Consider the following 20,881-nt stretch of genomic DNA (forward strand, 5'->3'; position numbering starts at 1 on the left):
TCCTGCTCCTATTTCTTATGTTCTTACAAGCTATGATGCATAGGGACCTACTGAGCCTGGTTCTTCCCCAACATCAAACACCATTTAAACTCAGGCATTCGAAACACATTCTGCTGACTTGCACACCTACAAACCCTTAACCTTATCCTGGAACAAATACATCTCTCCATGGTTTTGTCTTTTGGCCTGACCTATTTTAACCTTTTAACAATCCATGTATATATAAAATATTATTTTCTGTGTGAACTTCCAGTTAACATTTTCCATTTATAAATTTCTATGTCTACATTTATAATGGAAACTGCTTATGTTAACTTGTCACACTGTAATTACACCTCCCGCCAGTGGAGGCATTACAGTGCCACCATTGGAAGGAAAGTGTAATTACAGTGTGATAATTTTACATTGACAGTTTCCATTTAAAAAAGGGGACATAGACATTTATAAAGTAAATATAAAAATAAGGTCACAATGTATCACTTTAAAATGAGGACTGAATTATGTCTCTGCATCTTGGTCCAATTAATTCCCGGACACTACCTGCACTCAAACAGAACTGACGAAAGGTCATCGACCTGAAACGTTAACTTTGTTTCTCTCTCCACAGATGCTGCCTGACCTGCTGAGTATTTCCAGCATTTTCTGTTTTTATTACCACAGATTGACTAGTATTTATTATTTATACAACCCCTAACTGAGTGTGCTTTGTGCTTACAGCAAGAAAGGTGAAGAAGTTTTGGGATGGAGAGAAGGCAGTGATGGTGGCCTTACTTGGTACAACAGTGGTGCTGCCTTGTGAAAATCACAATCACATTTGGACGGAGAGACACAGCGAAGAAGAGCAACAGGTGGTCCATTGGGACAGATCACCTCCTGGCGTCTGGCATGACCAGGCTGACCGGCTGATTGACCTCTACGCTTCCGGGGAACAGCGATCTTATGGCCCCCAGTTTATTAGGAAAAGGATGAATATATCAGAGACGGCATTCGATGATGGTGATTTTTCGCTGACCATTTCTAACCTTCGCTTTGGTGATGAAGGACTCTACTCATGCGATTTGCACCACCATTACTGCGGGATTCATGAAAGACGCATCTTCAGCCTCTTTATTACACAGCCAGTCAAAGTGAACTTTACACATAAAACACGTAAGATTTTTTTCATATCATGTTTCCATAATATTGTACACATCACATCAATAGGAGCTCATCTGTCACTTTAGGTGTTACATTCTGCAACAAAGAAAGTGCAGGGCAGTCTCATTTCTTGTTTCTTAGTTTTATTTTTCTCTGCTTCCTCCCCTCCCAAGGCTATAGGGGCTGAATGGCCTGCTCCTATGCTCCTCCTCTCCTGAAGGTACAGAACCTTGCTGGGTAGAGTTCCATTCTCCATGTGTTTGTCTAGGCAGGGAGTGTCAGCATGTTATCACAGTTGAGCCTGGTCCTGTTCTGAGCCAATATGCATATTTTCAATAGGGGTCACTGGATAGCAATTAGGAGCAGGAACACTGGGCGAATTATCACGAGCTCTGGGATGCTAATACTTGTAACACACCTACTGCTGTCAAGGCTGAGAGCAACTAACTCAACATAGGCTGGGATTTGAATTAGCGACGTTCCTGGTTTTTTTTATGATTCAGTGCCTTTATGCACCGGGATATGAAGGAAGCTTCCTGCAGTCTCCTCCCTACCGCACATCAACAGGGGTCTGCAGCACCCTCTCTTCATTCAGTTGTTGTTATGAGAGGACATTAGCAACTTTCAACCAATTAAGGAGGTATTCTGATGTGACCTCATTGTGGATGTTAAGCGTGTGACTTAACAGATCATGACATCTTATTGGCTGTACCCTGTTGAAGATGTTAGATGCACAACCTATTGGCTGAATGCAGAGATGTACTAGAAGCAATCGTAAAAATAGTCTGAAACTTTGACTGTGTTGTCTCTTTGCCTCCCTCCTTCCCTTTGCCCTCTCTTCTCCGCTTCCTTCTCTTTCCTCCTGTTCTGTCATTTTTCTCCTCCCTCCTCCTGTGTCTACCATTCTTCTGCAGCCTCACTGAACCTTCCTTTCTCTGCTTCCTTCTCTTCATTCCCACTCTCCCTCCTTGCACGTATCTCTCTGCCACACTCCTACCAACTCTAGTTTATTCTTTCCAAACAAATGATTATCAATGCAAAAGATGGAAAATTGTGATCTAGCTGTGGTTCATGAATAGATTTAGTTCTGAGCTAGCTGTGATTGGTGAATGGGTTCAGTTGTGAGCTAGCTGTGATTGGTGAATAGGTTCAGTTGTGAGCTAGCTGTGATTGGTGAATAGGTTCAGTTGTGAGCTAGCTGTGATTGGTGAATAGGTTCAGTTGTGAGCTAGCTGTGATTGGTGAATAGGTTCAGTTGTGAGCTAGCTGTGATTGGTGAATAGGTTCAGTTGTGAGCTAGCTGTGATTGGTGAATAGGTTCAGTTGTGAGCTAGCTGTGATTGGTGAATAGGTTCAGTTGTGAGCTAGCTGTGATTGGTGAATAGGTTCAGTTGTGAGCTCGCTAAGATTGGTGAATGGGTTCAATTGTGAGCTAGCTGTGATTGGTGAATGGGTTTATTTGCATGCTGCTCTTTACCCTTACACTATTTCTTGCCTTTGTGTTCAGAAAAGATTTAGGTAATTTTTCTTGTTATTTAGTCGATAATGTCAGGTGGGCAGTATGATATTCTCCAGTCACCGCTTCAGACTCAGAGAAAAGGACAATGCTCCACTAAGACTCTTTGTATAAAGAAGCGATTGATTCTTTTTGTTTGTGTGCCAGAGATATTTGATCTTCCAAATAAACCATGAGAATAAAAGGCACTTGATGACGCTGTTGTGCTAGGCAGCTTTGAGAATTGCATCAATCAGAAAAAATCAGTGCTGAATCCCGACTGTCCTTGTTTTCTCACTGGGTCCCAGGGAGAAAAACCAGCACGCGCCAGTCACTCACTCACAAGCTTCAGCCATGCTCTCCATTTCTGTTCCGTTGAGGTTCAAACACCTCGTTAATTTGCACTACTCCATGATCGGGGTCACTTTAAATACTAACGGTAATGACAGGCAGGGCTTGAACTCCTGGCTGGAAGTGCAATGTAGTACTGTCATTGCTGCCAGGCTGACCTAAGAACATAAGAAATAGGAGCAGGAGTAGGCCATTCGGCCCCTCGAGACTGTTCTTCCATTCAATAAGATCATGGCTGATCTGCGACCTCAACTCCACTTTCCCGCCCAATCCCCAAAACCCCTTGATTCCCTTAGAGTCCAAAAATCTATCAATATCAGCCTTGAATATACTCAACAACTGCGTATCCACAGACCCCTGGGGTAGAGAATTCCAAAGATTCACAAATCTGAGTGAAGAAATTCCTCCTCATCTCAGTCCTAAATGGCCGACCCCTTTATCCTGAGACTATGCTCCCTAGTTCTAGACACTCCAGCCAGGGAAACAGCCTCTTAGCATCTACCATGTCAAGCCCTCTCAGAATCTTATATGGTTCAGTGAGATCACCTCTCATTCTTCTAAACTTCAGAGAGTATAGGCCCATTCTACTCAATCTCTCCTCATAGGACAGCCCTCTCATCCCTCACCAGCTATAGTGTTTTGAGGCTCATAGTATAGAATGAAGTACGGGTCATACTCTTGTGTAAGTCATTCTCCGGTTATACAAATACCCCTTAGGTAAAAACCCATATAGATAGTAGGCAGGAGCTCATATCTCTGAAGGATTTAATATCTGCGAGTACACTGTGTTAAAGATTTTAAAATAGATCTACTGTCTAGTAAAACCTCAAGTTTTGTTTTAAAGTGAGAATAGCAGGATGTTTTCTAATGCAGTAAGAACTCACTGTTGTCAGTTTCTGTAATTATCAATACTGCTGCTATGTTGTGTATGGCAGAAATCAGAAGTTGGACCAGCCCTCACATCGTTTGGGGCAGTTTGACAGATGGGGGGAGATTTAGGCCCGTTTTTGGACCTGAAATGGTCATCGCACTCACAGCATGTGACAGAAGCTGGAAGCCAGAGGCTTGTCCGAAATTGGCATCGGGCCCCATCTAAATAATTCTGGTGAGCCTGGGCACCTGTTGGGCTTCCTGAAGCAGCTAGCCAGTTTCCTCTGGACCAGTTTGGGCCAGCAGTGGCCCTCGGGTAGGTCCTGGGTGGGATGGGGGCGGGGGGGCGAGAGCACATGCTGGCAGCGGGCCACAAAAGTGGTGTGGAGCCATGAGGAGCACTACTGCCCCCTCTTGCTCCACATTAAAGTAAGTTAAAAAGAAAAAACTTTGTGTTGGCGGACTTCATCGATCTCTTTAAGGAACTGGAATAGCTGAGTTTCTGACCAATTTCAGAAAGGGATCCTTAAGCAGACGTTAGGCCTCTCTTTAACATATGCAAGGGGCCTAGCACCTATTTAAGGCTGCCACCAGGAACGCCTGGCTACCGCCCAAGCCAATATGGCGTCGGACGTATTTCAAGCGTTTTTTGGGGCGTGGGACAGGGCCCTGCTAAATTGGATCTTTTAAACCATTTTTCACCCAAGAAAAGGGTGAAACTAGGTCACATTTCTCCCCCCAGAGATTCTTAAGAGATGAGCAATCCGTCTTTCTGCTCAGTGAGTGCTGCAGAATTATGAAGGGTACTGGAGAGTGACAATGATTGTATCACATGCGATGGATATTTCCTGAAACAAAAACAGTGTATAGCAAGACTGAGAAGAAAGAAAAATACATCAAAGAGAGACACCAATAATCAGGGGGTTTAATTGTGAGACCCCAACCCTTGAAATATGTTAATTTAGGGCAGTAAAGGCCAAGGAAGGAGTATATTGTAATTTAATTAATTGCAAAGCTATGACAAGCTCCAGAGTGCTACAACAAATGTCTGAAGTCTCCAGATGAGGGAAATCAGTTGTTCCAGCTCCATCCAGAACACTACTATGAAAGGAGAAGAAGTAAGGAAGTAGCAGTCAAATCCAAAGTAAACAAGGGCTGGCTATTGCTAGTGTTGGACATCTTCCCATCTGTTCGACAATACTGTGCTCAGGATCCCCAGCCCAAAGCTCCAGTCTTAAAGAAACCCTTCAAAAAATAAACCTCAGGTGAAAGAGGATGTTTGTATTTTAATTAAATGCAAGCAAATAAAAATGTCAGCATCAAAGCTGTTGCATGTAATCAAAGAGACTGCTTCTGTTGCTCCAAAACACAGATCATTTATCCCAGCCAACATCTAATTGGTACAGGCTCGGCAGGAGAGAGCGCTGTGCCAACCAGCCACTCAAAGCTTGTTCTTATTATCTTTTTACCTCTGCCTTTCGGGTTTTATTTCTTCCTCCTCTCCTCCCTGTTACTCTTCCATTATCCACACCTCATGGCGTTGTTGTTCCTCTAAAAGGTGTTTTACATCCCCAGCTGTTTTATGAGAGTTTGCTTCTAAGAATTTCCAGAAGTTTCTGAGGCATGAAGTGCATCCTGTTCAGTCGATTCGATGCATATGGGAACCATGTGGAACTGGCTGCATTCCAGAAGCTCAGTATTCTTCATCCTTCTGGAAAAACAACAATCAGGAAAATTTGTTTTAACAAAGAAAAGAATGATTTGAGCATATTAATTTGTAAAATGAGAGTGTGATGTGATGTAAAAACTTAATGTTTACTTTTAAATCCATAAAACATTTCAAAACAAAAGTGGCTCAATAGCCAGGACTCCTGGACATGATACAACTAACTGCCAAATCACCGTCCATATTGATCTTTGTTCTAATCCACGAGTGAAGGATATTGGGTTCTCGTTCCAGAGGCACACACAAAAGAAAGGTCAAGCAAGGCTTTGAGACTAGGAGGCTACACTTTACTCAGGAACTCTCCTTGAATTGGAGCGAAAGACAACAGTTACCATTGATAATGCAGTGTTGATGACTGGGAGTGCTCACAGCTGGACATTCCAGGTAGCCAGGGTGTTGTGGCTGTAGTTTAGAAATCTAATACATTCAGAAATTTGATAGTTGATGGTTCAACTGCACTGTGTGCACTGTTGGTATCGGTACACATGGGCCTTGGTGTCTGAGTAGAGGATTAGCTGTGCAAAGGACCACTATAAGAATTCAAGGATGTTGCTTTCACTTGATGACAGAGTAACTGACGTGCAATGGAGTTGAGGTACAGATCGGCCATGATCTAATTGAATGGCGGAACAGGCTCGAGTGGCTGAATGACCTCTTATTTTTGTGTCCATTTCTAAAAATGCTAGTTACAGTTAGTCCAAGTTAGGATAAATCAGTATTCAAAGTGGTCAATAGAGGCTTATGTGTTTTGGTTTTACTGAGGGCTGGTTTAGAAAATGCATTACCCGTGTGCTGTACTTGGTCAAATATTCTAGGGTCTCCTCCAGCTGGAGGTGAAGCAGCCCTACTGATTGCTCAGTAACTGGCTGCTGGGAGATGTGCCAGGGCTCTTGCACAATTGTTTCCGAGATGTTTAGTCCCTCCCTTGGGAATAGCAACCCTGCTCAGTGTCCTGCCAAGAAACAGTGTTATCTATTTTAACCAAGTTCAAAAGTGGAAGGGATGGGGAGGAGGAGGGGGTGGGGGGCTGGTAGGATTTGAGCCCAGTCTTTACTGCTGATGAAAATGCATCAAAAATATGAATAGTGGACAACTCACAGTAATCAAATGGAACAATGGAATTTAATTTTAAAACCCAGACTTCTGGCGGCCGTTTCACTCCTCCGAGTGAATGCTCTAAACAACAACAAAAACTTGCATTTATATAGTGCCTTTAACATAGTAAAACGTCCCAAGGCGCTTCAAGGACCGTTATCAAACAAAATTTGACACTGAGCCACATAAGGAGATATTGGGGCAGATGACCTTGGTCATAGAGACAGGTTTTAAGGAGTGTCCTAAAGGAGGAAAGAGAGGCGGAGAGGTTTAGGTAGGGAATTCCAGCACTTAGGGCCTAGACAGCTGAAGGCACGGTAACCAATGGTGGAGCGATTAAAATCAGGGATGCTCAAGCGGCCAGAACTGAAGGAGCACAGATATCTCGAATGGTTGTAGGGCTGAAGGAGGGTAGAGAGATAGGGCGGGGTGAGGATTTGAAAACAAGGATGAGAATTTTAAAATCAAGACGTTGCTTAACTGGCAGCCAGTGTAGGTCAGTGAGCACAATGGTGATGGGTGAACGGGACTTGGTGTGAGTTAGGATACAGGCAGCAGAATTTTGTATGACCTTATGTTTATGGAGCGTGGAAGGTGGGAGGCTGGACAAGAGTGTGTTGAAATAGTCAAATCTAGAGGTAACAAAGGTATGGATGAGGGTTTCAGCAGCATATGTGCTGAGGCAGGGGTGGAGTCGGGCGATATTACGGAGGTGGAAGTAGGCGGTCATAGTGATAGCAGGGATATGTAGTCGGAAGCTCATCTCGGGGTCAAATACAACACCGAGGTTGTGAACAGTCTGGTTCAGCCTCAGACAGTTGTTGGAGAGGGATCGAGTTGGTGGCTAGGGAACGAAGTTTGTGGCTGGGACCAAAGACAATGATTTGCGTCTTCCCAATATTTAGTTGGAGGAGATTTCTGCTCATGCAGTACTGGATGTCGGATAAGTAGTCTGACAATTTAGAGACAGTGGAGGGGTCGAGAGAGGTGATGGTGGTGAGGTAAAGCTGGGTGACGTTAGCGTATATGTGGAGTCTGACGTGTTTTTGGATGATGTCGCCAAGGGGCAGCAGGTAGATGAAAAATAGGAGGGGGCTAAGGATAGATTCTTGGAGGACACCAGAGGTAATGGTGTGGGAGCAGGAAGAGTAGCTATTGCAGGTGATACTCTAGCTACGACTGGATAGATAAGAATGGAACCAGGCGAGTGCAGTCCCACCCAGATGAACGACAGTGATTGTGACAGATGCAATCGGTGGTGCATGAGTCATGTCACCAATCACAATATCATACTTTCCTCCTGGCCATAAACCAGGCAGGTAACAGCGCATAATGGGAAATCCAGAAAGTCCTTGTGCGGGAAGTGTGCATACAGCAGTGTGACTGATACCTTGTTTTGCAGCAGTGTGACTGATACACCCCATTATACAATCATTTTGTCCAACAGTCAGTAACATTTTTTTAACTTTAGGCTCTAATTAGTGAACATTTCAGTTTGGTAAAGTATCTGACAAGACCTTTACTCAGTTCAGTGCCTGTTGCCGTGCATGAGACACTTGACTGCCCAATAAAAGTGCCCAGGTTAATGCCCAGGAGGACAGTATGATATTGTGATTGGTGACATGACTCCTGTACCACCGATTGCATCTGTCACAATCTCTGTTTGATTTTTAAGTCTTAGACTAATTAGAAAATAAAATCCACAGCATAGGAATTGTCACCGCATAGACTTTCCCCGGAGCTGAACACATCAACGTGGCAGGAGATTACAGTGCAGGGATGAGTCAGGGAGTCTGTGTGCCTGAAAGCTCCCTGGGTTGTGATGCTGCCTATTTAATCCTGGCTCTCATGCTTGGCAGCCCCCATGCATAGTTTTGCGTCTGAACCAAAAGTAGGACAGCCTTAACTCCTTTTCCTTCCAGCCTAACTCACATTTCCCAAGCACCAGCACCTGGGAATGCTCTGTGCAAACACTAGACTGCTCTGTGTTGGTGTGCCATGTTTCACAGAGACATGAACTCTGGTAATATGGTCTGGCGGGAGAGGGCTGGGGCGCAGAGCTGCACTATTTATTTTGGACGTTGCAGTTCCAGCTGAAGACCATCAGAAATGTGTCACGTGAGATCTCTCTGGCTCTGAGTGCGTTTAACCTCCCAAAGCACCAACGGGTCATGTTACCGGAACTAAAACTGTCATTGCAACAACACTAATCACTGAATGAGGCAATAACCAAAATAAGCTTTTCAAATGATTATTCCCAGTTTCTCCCCCTCTCCTGAAGGGACTGACTTTCTGTGGAATATGCTTCCACAAAAACTGGACCCCCTCTTATACCTCATCCAAGAGCACATGGTACCTAAAAACGTGCCCAAATCATTGCAGTCGTCTTTTGTGGATCTTATAAGTATTGCTTCTTGTCTCAGCCATGTTCTTATTACATCATTCTGGAATGTTTGCATCCTGGATACTCCCAGTATTCCTCTCAACCAATTTATCTCTCATGTTAGTATCTTTTTCTCGTCAACTTTTCACATGTTCCAGCACTCAGATCCATATAATAATATGGGGATAAATCTTAATCCCACCCAAAATGGATTGGATTTTCCAGTGGGGGGGTCACCAGATGGTGATTGGGGTGAGAATCCTTGCTGCTTTTCCCTCTCCCTAGTCCAGGGGTACTGAGTCCAATTGCGGCACCTCCACTTTGCTCTGATTAAGATCGGCTATTAGACTGGGAGTCAAACCTGGGACCTTCCTTCCCATGTGGCTCAGTACCAAACCGCATGGCGCACTCACCCACTGAACCATCTGGTAAACATTATAAAAGAGGAGGCCACTGGATAGCAGCATGCCATGCACAGACTCACCCCGGCTTCAGGCTCAGTTTAAGGGGTGGTGTCATCAGGCTCAAGGGTTAGGGAGGTCATCTGACCATGTTTATAAACCAAGGGCAGTGTGATAATTTGCTGATCAGTACAATGAAGCAATTTTACATCACATCTATTACTGCTGGCTTAATTTTGTTAACAATATTATTGGATCTCCCATGTTGTTGCTCACAATTAGTCGATGATACAATGTTTTATACGGAGTGCGAGGCATAATGTATTATCACGCTGCAAAGCTGCAGCTGTTTGTAAGCTGCTGTTACCCTTTAAGGCCACAAGGTGCCTTCCTGCGGTCAACTAGAGACTGTTCTTAGGCAGCTTGCTCCGGTTGAAGAGCTAGGATCGACCGCATTACTCCGTCTGCTGTAATTTCTACAATCCTAGGCATATACTAAGGTCAGTCAGAGATCAAGCGAAACTTGCAGGAAATAACTGGCTTTCTTTCTCTTTTTTTATAACTTGTTTTTAAGTGTGGCATAGGAATCTGCATGTGTGACACTTGAAGTGTGACAGATGCTTCTCAAAACTTTTATATAATAGACAGATCGAAACCACAATGTAAAAATTCGCTGCAACATATTTTATACATATATATGCGCTTGCTGTAGGGTGAAAGTGATCTTTGAATAATTGACAGAGCACACAAAGTGCAGGTGAGGGACGTCACTCGACCAATCTCACTCACTATTCTATAGAAACCAATAATGTCCCCATCACATTCTTCTAACCTGGGGTCTGAAACTTACAAGCAATGCACCTGCCTCTAATTGGCCTCCGCAATTTCAACAGGTGTCAGACTTAGCTCAGTGGTAGCATTCCCACCTCGGAGTCAGAAGATCGTGGGTTCAAGCCCCATTCCAGAGACTTGAGCACATAATCTAGGCTGACACTTCAGTGTATTGAGGGAGTGCTGCACTGTCAGAGGTGCCATCTTTCAGATGAGATATTAAACCGAGGCCCCTATCTGCTTTCTCAGGTGGGCATAAAAGATCCCATGGCACTATTGGAAGAAGAGATGGGGAGTTTTCCCTGGTGTCCTGGTCAATATTTATCCCTCAACCAATACCTAAAACAGATTATCTGGTCAGTATCACATTGCTGTTTGTGGGACTCTGCTGTGCGCAAATTGGCTGTCGTGTTTCCTACATTACAACGGTGACTACACTTCCAAAGTACTTCATTGGTTGTAAAGTGCTTTGGGACTTCCTGAGGTTGTGAAAGGTGCTATATAAATGCAAGTTCTTTCTTTCTTTCAATTTACAAATATGTACAGTTACTTGGAGCAGAGTCCTTAAAGGCAAAGGCCACGTAAGCAGCTAGACTTCACAACCAAGCTCCAATGCCACAAGTGGATCAGGCAGTGTCGACAATGTATGAATTCCAATCTTGAATGAGTGACTTTATTTTTGGAAACTATTTTTTTTTGTGTGTTTTTAGCATCTACATCAGTTGATGTCCCGAAAGTCATCAATGTTTTTATTCCGGAACATCCTTCACATTTCCTTCATCAACTTGGATACATCCTAGCAACGCTACTGCTCCTGGCCATTCTGATAACCATCATTTCCCTGATTACCCACCGACAGAGAAAGAGAGGTGATATCTGTCGTTTCCTTATTTTTTCTCGTTACCTATTTTATATTCGGAGTGACTGCTGCCAACGAACCAGAAGCTGCGCAGAAGCATTCTGCGCATAAATGTCAGGTCCCAAATATGAAAAAGTAAAGTTCACCACAACAGACAGAGGAGCTGATAGCGATAAGCACACTCGGCGAGAGTACAATAAAACTCTCACAAGCTGACAACATCCTAATATCACCTTCAAGTCACATTTCCTCGTTAAATCGTACTGGAAGTTTGAGCAGTTCATTCTGATGAATTAATCACACTGCTGCCACTCTCTCTTCTCGCGTTCCTTCTCCGCCCTCCCTCTCATTTTCCTCTCCAGTCGCTTTGTCTAGCGCTCCTCTATCTCTCTGCACTGTCTCTACTCTTTCTCAATGATCCTTTTCCCAGCTGATTAAACCCTAACATCCTGCGCCTGCATTTTGTTCAGCCACATGTTCAAACCACAACAGACACAGACCGAGGACCTGATAGCGATAAACACACTCCGTGAGAGTACAATAAAACTCTTACAATCTGACAACATCCTAATATCACCTTCAGGTCACATTACAGACCTTACAATACCTGAAATTTCCATCCCTCACCTTTCTCACTAATCTGTGGGAAATCCGGCGAGAACAAACAAAAAACCACTGGAACTGCGTATGCGCAACTACTTTATGCCGTTGGCAGCAGTCGTGTCCTTTTATATTTCCCTGCCTCTTTCCCCCTTTAAGACCCCTGCCCAGCGCACATGGTATAAAGGTTAATAAGGTAGGTCGGGGAAGGACCTTCTGTGCTGCTCAATCACCAGTTGCTCGGAGATGTGTGGGAAAGGTTCCTACTGCTCTCCCCTTCCTCCATTCCTGTATGGGAGCTACTGGCTTGTGCTCTCTGCCTTCCCCTGAAAAGTTGGAAGAGATCAGAGATTCACCTCATGGGCTGTGTGTGTGTGTGTGTATCAGTACACCGCACCACTGTCCTATCTTGAAAACATCAAGAACAAGAGGCCACAATCTTAAAATTAGAGCTAGGCCATTCAGGAGCAAAATTAGAAAGCACTTTTTCACACAAAGGGTAGTAGAAATCTGGAATTGTGTCCCCCAAATTGTCATGGAGGCTGGGGGACAATTGGAGCTTTCAAGATTGATTGATTTTTGTTAGGTAAGAGTTTGGATTTGAGGTACAGATAAGTCATGATCTAATTGAATGGCAGAGAGCAGGCTTGAGAGGCTGAATGGCCTCCTCCTGTTTCTATGTTCCTAAACTCTGGATAGTTTGGCTCAAAATGCGCTTTGTCACACAGACACACTGAACAGGCAACAGCTGTGGGATGCATGTCTGCTCTTTGAATTCTAGTGGCACAAAACTGTGTTTTCCTTTTTTCAGGTCTTCAGTACAATGTGAAGACGTCACAACCGTAAGTTTTGACTCATCGTTCGCTCTCTTCTCGCTACCAGCACAAACAAACTGTACACTTATCACATGACCTGAGCAGCTAACCAGAGAAACTCAGCTTTCAGGTCAAAGGCCTCTGGATAGAGGTCTGCAGCCATGTACTGCAGGGATCTCAACCATGGTGTTTGCAGTTCTTAACATCCCCTTTGCATCCTGGGCGGGACATCTTGTGGTGAGGGAAAACCAAATACTGAAGCTGCAAGCATCTCAGCCTGCAGCAAACATGTTCCTTTCCTGGAGAACTCAAGGATTCTGGCTGCAGAGGTTGCACCCTGCCGGGTGAGGAACCTGTGTGGTGGAACGTTTTTTTATATGCATTTGTGGGATGTGGACGTCGCTGGCAAGGCCAGCATTTATTGCCCAACCCTAGTTGCCTGAGTAAGGGGTCTTCTTACACACAAGACATTGCATTGGATGACACTATGGTTCAACCTGGGAGTGCACTCAATCTGCTCCTGTGTCAGTTTCATTCACCTTCTTATTCTGGACTCCCAAGCACCAATCTGGCTCCCAGTCTCCTGCACCCCTCTCTCAGTCTCCCACTCTCCTGTTCCCCTCTCTCAGTCTCCCACTCTCCTGTTCCCCTCTCTCAGGCTCCCACTCTCCTGTTCCCCTCTCTTAGTCTCCCACTCTCCTGTTCCCCTCTCTCAGTCTCCCACTCTCCTGTTCCCCTCTCTCAGGCTCCCACTCTCCTGTTCCCCTCTCTCAGGCTCCCACTCTCCTGTTCCCCTCTCTCAGTCTCCCACTCTCCTGTTCCCCTCTCTCAGTCTCCCACTCTCCTGTTCCCCTCTCTCAGTCTCCCACTCTCCTGTTCCCCTCTCTCAGGCTCCCACTCTCCTGTTCCCCTCTCTCAGACTCCCACTCTCGTGTTCCCCTCTCTCAGTCTCCCACTCTCCTGTTCCCCTCTCTCAGTCTCCCACTCTCCTGTTCCCCTCTCTCAGGCTCCCACTCTCCTGTTCCCCTCTCTCAGTCTCCCACTCTCCTGTTCCCCTCTCTCAGTCTCCCACTCTCCTGTTCCCCTCTCTCAGTCTCCCACTCTCCTGTTCCCCTCTCTCAGGCTCCCACTCTCCTGTTCCCCTCTCTCAGGCTCCCACTCTCCTGTTCCCCTCTCTCAGTCTCCCACTCTCCTGTTCCCCTCTCTCAGGCTCCCACTCTCCTGTTCCCCTCTCTCAGGCTCCCACTCTCCTGTTCCCCTCTCTCAGTCTCCCACTCTCCTGTTCCCCTCTCTCAGGCTCCCACTCTCCTGCATCCCTCTTTCTGGCTCCCAGTCTCCTTCACCCCTCTCTCAGGCGCCCAGCCTCCTGCTCCCCTCTCTCAGGCTCCTGATCTCCTACTCCTTCTCTCAAGCTCCCACTCTTCAGCTCCCCTCTCTCAGGCTCCCAGCCTCCTGCTCCCCTCTGTCATGCTTCCCCTCTCTCAGTCTCCTGATCTTCTGCTCCCCTCTCTCAGTCTCCCACTCTCCTGTTCCCCTCTCTCAGGCGCCCACTCTCCTGCATCCCTCTTTCTGGCTCCCAGTCTCCTTCACCCCTCTCTCAGGTGCCCAGTCTCCTGCACCCCTCTCTCAGGCTCCCAGTCTCCTGCACCCCTCTCTCAGACTTCCTGTCTCCTCCTTCCCTGTCCCAGGCTCCCACTCTCCTGCTCCCCTCTCTCAGGTTCCCAGTCATTAAAAAGCTAGTATCAGTAATGGTGACCATGAAACTACCAGATTGTCGTAAAAACCCATCTGGTTCACTAATTAGGGAAGGAAATCTTCCATCCTTACCCGGTCTGGCCTATATGTGACTCCAGACTCACAACAATGTGGTGACTCTTAACTGCCCTCTGAGGTTCAAAAAGGCAGCTCACCACCACCTTCTCAAGGGCAATTAGGGATGGGCAATAAATGCCGGCCTTGCTGGTGACGCCCACATTCCATGAACGAATATTTTTTTTAAAGTCTCCTACTCCCCACTCTCGGACTCCACCTCTCCTGCTCCCCTCTCTTGAGCTCCCACTCTCCTGCTCCGCTCTCTAGGGCTCCCAGTCTCCTGCTCCCCTCTCTCAGGCTCCCAGTCTCCTATTCTCCTCTCTCAGGCTCCTGATCTCCTACTCCTTCTCTCAAGCTCCCACTCTTCAGCTCCCCTCTCTCAGGCTCCCAGTCTCCTGCTCCCCTCTGTCATGCTTCCCCTCTCTCAGTCTCCTGATCTTCTGCTCCCCTCTCTTAGGCTCCCCCTCTCCTGCTCCCCTCTCTCAGACTCCTGATGTCCTGCTTCCCTCTCTCAGACTCCCACTCTCCTGCTCCCCACTCTCAGGCCCCCAGTCACCTATTCCCCTCTCTCAGGCTCCTGATGTTCTGCTCCTTCTCTCTGGTCTTGATGTTCTGCTTCCTGTCTGTGTACAATATTAGTGCTGCTTGAAACAGTGCATGTTAAAATCTGCTCTCTGGGGAGCTTTGTTTACAGAATGGGCAGCTTACAGGGAATGTAAGAATGTTCAGTGTTTTTCCCTGGTGGTTTATTTTACATTCATGTTCCTTTATATATAGGCATATATACGGTAGTAAATAATTTTTCTTTAACTTTATACAGATAGCGGTCTATACTAGAACAAGGGCTGAATTGTAAAGCAAATTCCAAAGAAACCAGAAATAAATACAAATAAGCACTTTTCTCAGGAGCTTCATTGACTGCTAAAGGTCACTGTCTCAATCTGTGCTCTCTCCTCAAATCAACAGGAGAACAGGAGTTACCCTCAACGATTTTGTGGTTGACACAACTGACCTGAGACCAAACAAAAATGAGGAAATAAAACTGGGTATGTGTGACATCGGTAAGATTTGCTGCCTGAACAGTACACTCAAAGTGCACATTCACTGCCTTTGCTCATCCAGCCCTGGTCCCGATCTCCTGCTCCTTGTCCTTACAAAGATACGGAAATGGCGGACAGGAAAAGACCAGCTGGTCCATCGAACCTGCCCCACACAGTCGTGATGCCTTAAGCATCATGATTCACTACAACCCCCCATGCCCAGCGGCCCCGTAATCTTCTGGGAGAGGCAGAAAAACTGATATAAAACCCAAGGCCAATTTAGGCAACGTGGGTGGTGGGGGAAACAAGAAAACTCCTCTCCAACCCGCTGAGCTGATCAAAACTAGTCCAGGAGCCCACACTGACCATGCTTTATATTGACTAGCGTTCCACCCACCTTTCAAATGCCATGATCTCTGAAGATACACAATGAATCAGCACTTACTGCACAAGCCAGAAAACCAATGAAGAAGTAACAAGGAGCAAAACAGTCGTATCACATGCACTCCTCGCACTGTGGAGGAGAGAATACGAGTTTGAGCCATGCATGTATCACTTACATTGTGCCCATTACAGATACCTGTGATTTTTCTCTCCCCCTGTTCTGAAGCCACTGACTTATGCTGAGGAATGTGTTCCATGGATATCAGTACCTCACCCAAATGGCCATCCTTCATGTGTGAACCGAGCCAAAGTGTACCAGTTGGAGACTGTGCTATAAACATCTTCATAGTTCTATGGGCTATGGGGAGAGAGTGGGGCAGTGTGATTAAATACTTATTGCTCGAGTAAAGATCCAGCACAGACACGACGGATCAAATAGCCTCTTATTCTGTTAACTTATATGATTTAGTGACATTTGGCTGCAAGGGGCAGGATACCCAAACCCAACTTGTCCTCACCCAACATCCAAACACCTGCACTTTCCACCACCAGACAGTGATCAGGATCAGGAACTGTGGCTAATTCCCCCTCCCACCAGCCCAAGATGACTCAGACAATTGATAGCACCCTAACCCCAGCCCAGGCTGAGATCAGCTAACAGCAGAGATTGAACATGGGACCTTCATAGTTTGAATGGCTCAGTGCTCCAACAGGTGGTGCATTTACAGACTGAGCTGCCAGGAGAGGTGGACACACTGATACACTTCAGCAAAACTATTATTCTCAATCATTGGACTGGTTTTCACTTAAATATCTCTGACACAGTCCCAGTATTCAGACCCCTACTAATTAACTTGTTTATGCAACATGGTAGCCAGGAATTATATCATCAGATTATACCGACAGGAGCATTATCCTGTCCTGTATCACTGAAAGCCTGTCTGTGTGTGACACTTGCCTAAGGGTGAAGATATATCACTGACCAGGTGGGAAGGCGACTTTCTGCAGCAGTCACGAGTTTAGAGGCAGGAGACGGGATGGGCTGGGTGGGAGGGGAGGGCGTCTGGGAGGGAGAGGGTGAGAGGGTTTGGGAGGGGGAGGGCGACTGGGTGGGAGGGCGAGGGCGGCTGTGTGGGAGAGCGAGGGCAGCTGGCCTGTACGATTGTGCTTGTTGCAGAGTGAGAATAATGCAGTTCTTATTTTTAGCAGACTACAAGAACAACATACTAAAGGAGAAGGCTGCAATGTCCATAGAGAAGGTGGAGCTGCTCAGGGAGATCCCCCCAAAGAACTTAGATAGAGGTATGCTGGGGCTTAAATCCCTCGATCCTTCTAGTGTTTTCATTTTTCTCACTTTTCGAAATATTCTCGTTATAGACTCCACCCTTTCACCTCCTACAATCAGCAATCCTACTGCTACCTTGCAATAATCAGCCAGGAGCTCAGTGATGGGACATGAGTCAGTGTCTGTGACTTCTCCCCCACCCCCCTTGACTGCAACTGGGATCTGTGTCTGTGATTCCCCCACAGGGTGATGGGATGAAGGTCTGTGCCTGTGATTGCCCCACACAGTGATGGGATGTGGATCTGTGCCTGCAATTCCCCCACACAATGATGGGAGCGGGGGGGGGTCTGTGATTCCCCCACACCGTGATGGGTTGTGAGTCTGCGTCTGTGATTCTCCAACACTGATAGGATGGGGGTCTGTGTCCGTGATTACTCCACAGTGATGGGACGGGGGTCTATGTCTGTGATTCCCCCACAGTGAAGAGTTGTGAGTTTGTGTCTGTGATTCCCCCACACGATGATGGGATGTATGTCTGTATCTATTCCCACACAAGGGGCAGGATTTTCATTGTGCCGTGGAGTCGGGATAAGAGGCGTGCGGGGGGGTTAAAATCCCGAAATCAGGGGTCCCGACCCCATCCCGCACCCAAACCCACCTCCATGCCAGTTTCAAAGGAGGCGGGTACCCGCCCCACACTGGGACCCGCCTACCCGAGGCGGGAAGGGATTAGTGCCAATTAACTGCCTGTTAACAGGTAGTTAACAGGCAGTTTTTAGCCTAATCCCTATTTTTAAGGTTGAAGTGTGGGATTCCCGACGGCTCCAAACCACGCCAAGTTAGAGGAGGCGGGCCGTCGGGTTGAAGGACTTGGAGGGGTCGAGATGTCGGTGTTCAGGTGAGTGATGTATGCATGAGTGCAAAGGTAAGTGTGTTTGGTGTGTCTAAAGTGATTAAAGAATTGTAAATTACCTTTTCTTACCTTTTCAGCCTTCCTTCCTTTAGGTCCCGGGAGTCCCTCATCTCACCGGCACAGAAAGCAGAATGGCTGCGAACTGTCGAAAGTGACAGCCTGCAGCTTTCTGTGCAGGAGAGATTTCTAACTGAGTCTGTGGAGAAGGACTCAGGTTAGAAGTAAGACTGTCAGTGTTTGACAGCTTCAAACAGCTGTGAAACACTGATATTTCATCTGTCAAAATCTCTTGACAGATAAAATTTCAGTCTGTGACGTCACCTGTTGCTGGTTGGCCCTTAATTGGCCTGCTGAGCCCGCTGGGCGGGCTCAACAAGGTCAATCAAGTTAAAATCGCATGATTGGCCGCAACTCGATGGAGGCGGAACTACAACCCCGAAAGTTGTAGTCCCGCTTCCTACCCAACTCCTGAGTTAAATTCCTGCCCAATGACTTGACATGCGTCAATGTCTGTGATTCCCACACACAGCGACGGGACATGGGTCTGTGTCTGTGATTCCCACACACAGCGATGGGACATGGTCTATGTCTGTGATTCCCACACAGTGACGGGATGCAGCCCGTGCCTGTGATTTCTCCATGGGGTGATTTCAGTCATGTCACTGTGGGTAGTCGATAAGTTGAGGCTGGGCGTTTGTCCATAGGAAGAGTGAACTACCTCCCCTATAATTCTATTACAGGAAACTTTGTGCTATCCAGCACCGACGGGACCGAGCTGTTGCCGTCCCATCAAAACTGCCGGACAAGCCAGCGCTAATGTTGAAACCTACGGAGATTTTGAGCTCCATATCTGGCAACAAACCCTTAGCAACAGCTTCTAAACAGTTGGCTGTACCTTGCAAGCGTCTCTGTAGCTTAGCAACAGCTTCAGCGAGACCTTGCAGAGCCTGACTGGTGAAAAAAAAGCAACGAAAAGAAAAAAAACCTAACGAAACGGCTCCTGATTTTTGCCGGTGGCTCGAGCATTCCGGACAGTTAACCTCCGGGTAAACCAAAGTTTCCTGTAAATGGTTCCATTTTAATGGGCTCTTTTCACTTGCTGAATGGATGCTGGGCTAACCCTGTTTCCTGATAACATTTGGTGCCTTCATGTGGAGAGAAAGACGAGGAGAGGGTTGCAGCCCTGAATCCCAGCTCATCAACATCGACATTGGTCAGTCAATAACTGGAGGCCGAGAGACTCATACAGCAAGCCTGCTCAATGCCACAGGTGAAGGAAGGAGGGCTGCTCCCAAATGTCCCCCTGATAATTAAACCTGACAATTATCAAACGCCTCTTGTACCAATTTAAACACGCGTCTGTACTAATTCCTCTTGATTTACTTCCTCAGATTTTGAGAAGAAATATTGGAAATAAAGAGAATGATGCTGCTGGCTGGATCCAGAAGCTGATCAGTGAAGGGTCTATATGAGAAAATCAGTTGCCTTTTATCAATATCCTTCCTAATACAGCGCTTAATTAAAGTATACATATCAATGGTACTGTCACGAACATATCACGAAACTGTGCGGTAAATTTTGCAGAACCACAACCTGGGACTGCCTTACTGGGAACCTTTCATTCATCTGACACTTCTGCCATTCCAGGCCTGCAATGGTTTTACTTGATGAGGGAGACAGGCACTGGTAACAATCAGCTTCAATATTGTTGGTCAGAAGGGAAACGATGGATTTCCTGGCTGGCTGTAACTGTCCACGCTATGATGTTAGCTGGGGGGAGGGTAGAAGATCGCAAGGGTAAGTGCTGCTCCTTTCAAAATAGTTGGCTGTGGTGTTACTTGAATTGGAGGAATGATCACCGTAACCCAATGATACACAGTGTGTAACTCGGGGGCTGCAAGTTCAATGCACTAACTCAGCACAGTTACTTTCCAGCTCTGACCAGTTAAAAGACCAAGCAACTTGGCAGCTTACAGTTAACATCAGTGTGGATCTCTAGTCCTGTAGTCTGTCTATCCCTCCATCTCCAATTCATCAGTCTGTCTCTCCCACCATCTCCAATTTCTACAATCTGTCTCTCCCTCCATCTCCAATCCTTCAGTCTATTGATCCCTCCATCCCCTCAGCGTGTCTATCCCTCCATCTCCAATCCCTCAGTGTCTATCCCTCCATCTCCAATCCCTCAGCCTGTCTTTGTCTGCATCTTCAATCCCTCAATATGTCTATCACCAATCCCTCAATGTGTCTATCCTTCCATCTTGTCCCTCAGTGTTTGTCCCTCCATTTCCAATCCCTCAGTGTGTCTATCCTTCTATCTTGTCCCTCAGTGTGTTTGTCCCTCTATCTCCAGTCCCTCAGTGTGTCTATCCTTCCATCTTGTCCCTCAGTGTGTTTGTCCCTCTATCTCCAGTCCCTCAGTGCGTCTATCCTTCCATCTTGTCCCTCAGTGTGTTTGTCCCTCTATCTCCAATCCCTCAGTGTGTCTGTCCTTCCATCTTGTCCCTCAGTGTGTTTGTCCCTCTATCTCCAATCCCTCAGTGTGTCTATCCTTCCATCTTGTCCCTCAGTGTGTTTGTCCCTCTATCTCCAGTCCCTCAGTGTGTCTATCCTTCCATCTTGTCCCTCAGTGTGTTTGTCCCTCTATCTCCAGTCCCTCAGTGTGTCTATCCTTACATCTTCAGTTTCACAGACTTTATCTCTCATCTCATCCCTCAGTGTATCCCTCCATCTCCAATCCCTCAGTGTGTCACTCCGTCCATCTCCAATCCCTGTGTGTCTATCCCTCCATCTTCAGTCTCTGAGAGCTTCTTTCTTACTGATCAGCTCCTCGTCTCTATCAAAGGCGAATTTTCTTTTCTTTCATAGATTCATTTTCTTTGGTTAG

At 46.4% G+C, this 20,881-nt stretch overlaps 1 protein-coding gene across 4 annotated transcripts; it reads left to right on the top strand.

Moving 5' to 3' along the window:
• The first annotated feature begins 696 nt into the window (after positions 1 to 696).
• Positions 697 to 20,640, top strand: LOC147100673 (matrix remodeling-associated protein 8-like). Of its 4 annotated transcripts, none has more exons than XM_085967171.1 (6): positions 697 to 1,149; positions 11,000 to 11,158; positions 12,560 to 12,590; positions 15,342 to 15,436; positions 17,006 to 17,101; positions 19,389 to 20,640. In XM_085967171.1, the coding sequence occupies exons 1-6, from the start codon at positions 759 to 761 to the stop codon at positions 19,412 to 19,414; spliced, it is 798 nt and encodes a 265-aa protein (XP_085823297.1). In that variant the 5' UTR covers positions 697 to 758; the 3' UTR covers positions 19,415 to 20,640. The 4 variants fall into 4 exon arrangements, with proteins under 4 accessions (XP_085823297.1, XP_085823298.1, XP_085823300.1 ...); XM_085967172.1 differs by having other exon boundaries at positions 17,009 to 17,101; XM_085967174.1 differs by having other exon boundaries at positions 698 to 1,149; positions 15,342 to 15,421.
• The last annotated feature ends 241 nt before the right edge of the window (positions 20,641 to 20,881 follow it).

This window comes from Somniosus microcephalus, chromosome 25, assembly GCF_052327205.1.
Source record: "Somniosus microcephalus isolate GS21.2 chromosome 25, FLI_Smic_1.0, whole genome shotgun sequence".
Lineage (NCBI taxonomy): Eukaryota > Metazoa > Chordata > Chondrichthyes > Squaliformes > Somniosidae > Somniosus > Somniosus microcephalus.

Bases quoted from the DNA above. Each gene is read 5' to 3' on its own strand.
- LOC147100673 (XM_085967171.1), top strand. From the start codon at position 759: ATGGTGGCCTTACTTGGTACAACAGTGGTGCTGCCTTGTGAAAATCAC. The intron at 1,150-10,999 runs GTAAGATTTTTT...GTGTGTTTTTAG, and splicing joins GAACTTTACACATAAAACAC to CATCTACATCAGTTGATGTC. The intron at 17,102-19,388 runs GTATGCTGGGGC...TTACTTCCTCAG, and splicing joins CCCAAAGAACTTAGATAGAG to ATTTTGAGAAGAAATATTGG.